This window comes from Watersipora subatra, chromosome 8 (genome assembly GCF_963576615.1).
Source record: "Watersipora subatra chromosome 8, tzWatSuba1.1, whole genome shotgun sequence".
In the NCBI taxonomy this organism is placed as follows: Eukaryota; Metazoa; Bryozoa; class Gymnolaemata; order Cheilostomatida; family Watersiporidae; genus Watersipora; species Watersipora subatra.
In genome coordinates, this window is record NC_088715.1 from 22,607,726 (window position 1) to 22,614,939 (window position 7,214).

A 7,214-nucleotide genomic window follows, 5' to 3' on the forward strand; every position below is an offset into this window, starting at 1 on the left:
GCCATGTATTGCCTTTGTTGCATTGTTGCTTATCTCACTTAAGTGCTGTTGGCTCATCCTTGAGAGACATAGGTGCATGAAATCCAGGTAATCGGTTGAAAAAGTTTGACAGCTGTTTTTCCCGTTTATCTTTAGCCGCGATAGATAGTGTCTATTTCTTTGTTCGGAAGCAATTAATTGCTCGCCAACTGCAATACTTCTTGTTTATTTGTTGATTCAGCACTTTTACCTCCAGTGTAAAGTTTTTAGATTTGGAGCACGTTAATTCTTCAGGTAAGTCCAGTATTAAATGTGGGTGTGATCTGGCTCAATCTTCTGTATGGCATAGCATTGGATTGACTGGGTACGCTTTTGTTTTTCCAAATTGGCTGCTAATGAAAATAATTATGGCTGCTTCAGCAATCAGTCCTACTGCTTTTTCCATTGCAGCTGTCAGTCTTTCTGTCCTATGTATTGTGCCAATTTGAACAATATCATGCTTTGGCAATTGTTGAAACTCAAAAGAACTGTCTTTAGCGCTATCTGACGCTTCCGATACATGTTTTTCTGTTCGGCTTGTTACTTGCTGCACTGTGTTTGTTTCTGTTGTGGCAATTGCTTCTGTGTCTGGCTGTTTTATTTGTGGCTGAGGAGCTGTCTAGTCTTTCAATGGCTGAGGAGTTGTGTGCTCTTTTTGTGGATGAGGAGTTGTCTGTTCTCTCTGTGGCTGAAGAGTGGTCTGTTCTATCTGTGGCTGAAGAGTTTTCTGCTCTCTATGTGGTTGATGAGTGGTCTGTTCAATCAGTGGCTGAAGAGTTGTCTGTTCTCTATGTGGTTGATAAGTGGTCTGTTCTATATGTGGCTGAAGAGTTTTCTGATCTTGTTCAGTTGCAGCATATTCAAGTTTCTCCTCTGCCTGAACTGTTGGTGTAGGTAGGTCTTGGTATAGATTGTTTACCACTCCTGTCCTATTAGTGTCTTGACCTTTATGACTATTGAGAGTGTTGACAGCCCTTGGCTGGTTTCTGGTGTCTCGAAAGCGCACCATGCAATTTTGTGGGGTCATTTGTCCTTCTGGTATAGAGTTGGCTGCTCTCCTACAGACGTAGTGCTGATGATCAATGCCATTGCAGTTTCTGCATATGGGTCTGCCATCCATTGTGAACTCTTGACCCACATGCTGGCGATGATGTTATTTTGCTGTTGCATCTGGTTCTGTCTCTATGATTGTCCTTGAGGCGCTCTTGGAAAGTTGTTATTTCTTTGATTTTTCCAACGATTCTCAAACCTTCTGCCTGAGTCATATCTTGCTTGGCCGTTTCTATGATTGCCGTAAAATTGTCTACCCATTGGTTTATTCCATCTTCTTCTATCTCGCCAGTTTGAGTTAGTTGCTACATAACCACCGTAATTTCTATCTTGCCTGAACCAGTTGTTATTATTGTCATGCCCACGTTTGCTCTCTGCTACTCTCTCAGCTTTTCCCGGCCCAAAATTCTTTAGGCTTTGCATCATTGCCTCCATCTGTTCTTCCAGTCGTATGTCACGATTTACTGCACTAATATTTGCGTGTGCTGACTCATTATGTAGAATAGCATTTGTCTTTTCTATCCTTTGTGCTGCTTTGAAAGCACTGTCTGCTGTAGTATTGCTGGGATTGTTTAGCAAGCCTCTCTTGAAGGTCACTGGCAGGCTCCTGACAAATGACGATAATATTATCTGATCTAGCGCATCAGCAGTCATTGTGGGAAACAGTCTTTTAGCCGTAGTAGTGATGCTTGCATAGTACTTGCCAACACCTTCAAACTCCTGTTTTACTCTGTTGTTTAGGTCTACTGTATTAGCTATTCCATCTGTCATTGCAAATTCTTTAGCAAGTTCATCTATGAGTATGTTGTAATCTTCTTTAATGGTTGGATTTGTCGCTATTATATTGCGATAAGTAATGAGAGCGCCTTCTGTGAGATAGAGTGGGAGTATTTTGCCCCAGTTTTCTCGCAGAATACTTAAGGCTTGGCAGCTCAGCTCATAATTGTTTGTCCATTCACTGAAGGTAGTTTCTGCTGAGGGTCCATTTGAGAACTTTTCTACTTCAGGTAGTCTTGTAGCTACATTTATTATGTTTGTAGTTTGCCCATCAGCTCGCGTCATAATTTGTTTTGTCGGTGGTCCATGCAGTCGCTTGGTAGGTAGTCCTTGTGTTTGTTTGTCTAAGTCGAAGCTGTCAGGTTCATAGTAAGACATCCACTGTTCCTGCAATGGCTGGTTGCTTTATTGGTAAAGCTCCTGGTTTGCTGTATTTGGCTAAAGTGTTGATTTATACGTCTCTTTTTCCTGATTACCATGTCTTCCCAGTAGCATCTGTGGCTAATTATTTTTAACTCCACCTTCTGGATAGTTTAATCCCTGTCTCGACTTTAATTTATGTTGTGATTTGCTATATAATCTTTCTTCATCTAGCTCTCGCTGTCTTTGTTCTTCTAACCGTGCTAACTGCTCTTGTTCATGCCTTTCATATCTTGTTGATATGGTTCTTGTAGGAATTGTCTCCTTTTTTGGCATGATGCTCTGCCATGCTCTCTGTCCACTTCAGCTGTGCAATACTGTTTTGATTTAAGTATGCTTTTCTTTGGTGTTATATCGGGTGAGTAATTATAACGCATTGCTTCTCGAGGCTGATAGCATTCTTCATCTGCTCTTTCCTGTTCTCGGTGTCTTCGCTCGTAGCGGGTTGGCTGCTCATTATCATGCATGTTCGCTCTCTATTATCTGTAATTTTGCATTGGCTTGTAGTTGTCTGCTGCCTGGCTCATGAAGTATTCGTCATGCTTGTCTGCTCTGCTACCTTCTATTTTAAAATAGCTTCGCTTAGTACTGCGCTCTCTTAGTACTGCATGCTTGGTTGCATAATTCTACATGTACAGTTCTCTTCATCTGAGCTTTCTTCTTCATTGCTAATTAACCCTTTTACAGGTGGTGCGACATTAATGTCGTTTTGCGATATCGATCCTAGTGGGTGGTGCGACATTAATGTCGATATCGTACGCACTACGTATTAAGACTTACTACTGGTCCATCTTCATTTTTCTAATCATTTAAATACGTTATAAAGTAAAAGAACACATGTGGCGACTTGAATAACTACATTTTAGCCATGTATCTTTTCATTTCAACTTGTTTTGGGGCGATCGTTATCAAACGTCATTCAATGTTTTTTTATTCAGTAAGATACTAAGCCTTTTCCACCGAATCGAATTTTATGCTTTTATGTGAACAAAAGAACTTGCTATTGGTCTGTGTTCGTTATTCTATCAAATTAAATACTTTTAAAGTAAAAGAACACATGTGAGGACTTGAATAACTACATTTTAGACATGTATCTTTTCATTTCAACTTGTTTTGGGCGATCGTTATCAATATCGATGTGTTTTTTTACTCGGTAAGATACTAAGCCTTTCAAAGTGTGGTTCTACTTGTAAAATGCTTTATTTGTAATATAAATACAGAATATGTTTTATTCAACAATATAACATTATCGCAAAAAACAATCAAATTTTTCAATTTTCTTGAGAATTTACATGCGTAAGGGTAGTTTAAATAGCTCATATAGGCACAAAGGGTGTAAAACTGTTTGTACAGTGCCTTGTTATGTGATACAAACCTATCATACAACCATAGTGTAGCAAAAAAATATCATTTCAATAAAGTTTCAAAATTTTCATTTTTTTGAAAAGTTAATTCACCCAAGACGAGCTGATATAGGCTCAAAATCTCACCTGCGAAAGGGTTAACAAGGCATCTTTCATTGGTATGTACTGATTGGCGCGGGGTATTGACTCTATTCCCTTGTAACTGAGAGCTGGGGAAGATTTATACCTTCGAGGCGTACTTCTTCATTAATTGTGCAAATATTTAAAGGGGATGACGGTAAGTTAGCATGGTGTCTATGCTCCATTGTTTTTATGTGTGCTTTGTAGCTGGGATGTTTAGTTCGAGGATCCTCATCACTGAGCTTGTCATGGGTCAATCTATATAGCCAGTCATTATATCTAGTTTGTGCTGCCACCTTCTGGCTGTAGTATCACTTCTACGATTGGGTGGTTGTGCTAACATAGCTCGCTCTGTGTATTCCTCATCATCTTCACTAACTTCTGTTGCAGGTGCTCTAGCTATTGGTGACAGACGTACCGCAGGTGTGGAAGCAAGGGGATGTGCAGTTGCACTCATTTCCGTATTCGTCTCGATAGAAAAATGTCTCGCCATCTGAATCAACATTCATCTGTAGCCTTGGTCTCATAGGCGTCTGGCTCCGAATAGTATATACATCATCAGAACCGATCTCGTTGTCTACAGCTGCTTTATCACCCGCCTCCTCGTCTCGACTATCGTCTTGGTGAAGAAGCTCTTCCTGTTGCTGTAAGTTTTCAGTAGTTATTTCGTTGCCCTTCATGTTTTCTTGAGCTACTTCTTCTGCTTCTGATTCACGCATGTTTTGTGTCTCTTCTGCTCGCGTATCATTCCTGCTCCTTCCATTTCTTGGAGACTGTACTCCGATTAGATATTTGGCTGTCTCTCATAGCCGGCTCATAATGGCATAAGCTTAATATAATATGCAAAATTATATATCAAATATTCAAAGCAGTACTAACTAGTTGATACAGCTATTTTTTTTTGGTGATAATTCCAAAAAGAATGTTTCTGGAAAAAGGAAATATATGTAGCGCAGATATCTAAAGCTAGATAATTAACTCCAAAAATTATTTTAATTAAAAGTATTCGAGTCAATCTCGGTAGAACCTCCACTTTGTCAAGGGAGAAATTTGAAATTATTAAAATTTTATATTTAAAAACTTTAAATTTATAATTTTAGAAATGAGTAATGAAAACTGTATCAGTTTTTTTTCTGAGTGTAATAATAGTATGGTTCTATGGTTCTATGTGTAATGGTTAGCCTCTGGACCTTGAGTTCAATTTCTCCCAAGATAAATTTTGACCGCAGACAAAGTGGCACTTCTGCCCCACAAAAATTAGACTGCTGATATAAGGCAAAATTGAAATAACAACTCAATCAATGGAGATGGGCACTCCTATAGTTCTCTTTGAAACTTGTTTTGACAGTAACGCGCACTATTGCAATGATGAGCCCAAGTATCAAAGTTCACAACAAGTAGTATTGATAGGACTACTAGTACTTGTAGGCAATTATTGTCATAGACAACAAGAATGTCTGTAACTCTATTTCCTTTAGAAGAACAAAAATATAACAGTAATTCTGTCAATGCTACTAGCCAAAGCAAGCAAAAATAACAATACGCTTGTATACATGTAATTAGCCCTATTAGTTATGGTTTTTCTAGGTTTAATAGTTACGTGTCTGCAAGGCGTGTAGTGACGAGGCATGGAGTGACAGGCGTGTAACGACGGCTCCTTCTGCTGGCAGGGGCTGAACGAAATCTATTTTTTCAGGGTTTTGTGGCTTCCTGGCTCTTTGGATAGATTGTATATGCTGTATGTTTCCTCCTCAATGGGATGCTCCTCTGCAGGCTATCTGCAGCATTTTATGGCTTATATTAGCCTATCTCTGCGGCCTCTTTTGCTGCTTGGCTCGCTGCCAAGTTACTGTCTCTGGCTCGCTGCCAGATGCGCTTTGCCTTGGCTTGCTGCCAGCTCCTCCTTATATACTTATTCTCGGATAAGTGTCTAATGTCACTGGATTCTTACAACATTTTCGTAATGTCTGTTTCTAGTGTCTCCGTTGTCAGGCAGCGGTCCTTTCTGACGTTTGGTATCTGACGCCTTGACAGTTGACATCTTATGGGATTCCATGACGCTGCGATACATTCGTGAATTAAACTAAGTCAATAATTTTTACAAAATTGGCCATAACCTGAAAAACCATCAATAGCTGATTCATATAAAATGGAATTTGCTATAATATTCATTCTGAGACAGTAATAATAATTTATCTTACATAAAGTAACAGAGATATTCATATTTCATGCTTTTCTATATTCGTTACATCATTTCTATTTTTTTAAACATTGAAATTCATGCATAGTTATATTATGATTTTACAAAGTCATATTATCTATAATAAATGATGTTATAGACTATATCTATAAAAGTGCTGTAAATATTTGATTTTGTTTGTGACTGGTCGACGGTTCGATGTATGTATGTCCTTGCTTGTGCTTGTCCCTGTAATTGATTAGCGTATGGCTATACATCTCCTTCATGTGTAGTGGTGACATCATATTCAGTCGGGCTTGTTAATATCTCGTCATCCATTGTAATGGTTAGTTGGCTACTATGTTTTGAATATGAGAGCATAGAGGTAATACATCAATTATTACGCTGGTTGTAGCAGTGGGGAGATATTGCCGTTAGTTTTAGCATTTCCAAGTTTCCTATGCCAGCGCTACCCGTCAACCAATTTACTTATAAATAGTTTTGACAAGCAATGTAGTGTTGTAGCAAGGCTTCCAACACTGATGCTGCCCTAGCTTGGCAGATTTTTCATGCTGCCCTGTCATCACTTCTATCACTGATGCAATCCTATCTCTGCAGTCTGACACGCTGATCTGTCATAGCTTCCAATACTTATGTATTCCTAACTTGGCAAATTATCAAGTCTTTGTTTTAGAATTACAATATCCGTGATGCCAATTTTAGCGTGATTGCGGCTTTCTGCAAGCGTTCAAACTTTCAAACTTTCCAACCCTGACAGTTCTCTCTATAGCTGGTGGTGTAGCTTGCAAACCGCAAGTCTGTCCTCTCTGTATAGTCCAATACTGTAAATCAATTCCTTGGGTATTTCGGTCAGTAAGTAAGTTCCTACTAATTCACAAATCTGCGCTCCGTCATAGCTACCCATAGTCACGTCAAACCATTTATTAGAGTTATTCTTTGACCAAGCCTTGTCGTAGTGAAATACAAGCGACTTTTTTGCTTGTAGTATGATTGTCTTTTCATCTTCTGTGATATATGTTATGTTGCTTACAAAGTTTAATGCTTTTTTAATACTGTCTCTGTTATTGAGAGGAAAATTTACAAATGTCAAAAATAATAAATGCTTGCTGTTGTTTTTCGTTTATTTCTCTAAACCAATTCAGTACGTCACCCTACTTTGCCATAATTTTACATTACTTTCTCTTGTCACTTTGTTGTTGATACTTGTGAACAGAGTTTTGCTAATTTTTACTATTTCAGATTTTGTTGGATTGATTAGTCTACAT

The 7,214-nt window shown here is 38.6% G+C and overlaps 1 protein-coding gene across 1 annotated transcript; it reads right to left on the reverse strand.

Moving 5' to 3' along the window:
- Positions 1-637: 637 nt before the first annotated feature.
- LOC137402375 (coagulation factor V-like) lies at positions 638-1,138 on the reverse strand. Its single transcript, XM_068088876.1, has one exon. It carries the CDS (start codon positions 1,136-1,138, stop codon positions 638-640), a length of 501 nt encoding a protein of 166 aa, XP_067944977.1.
- Positions 1,139-7,214: the final 6,076 nt, after the last annotated feature.

Bases quoted from the DNA above. Each gene is read 5' to 3' on its own strand.
- LOC137402375 (XM_068088876.1), bottom strand. From the start codon at position 1,138: ATGGATGGCAGACCCATATGCAGAAACTGCAATGGCATTGATCATCAG.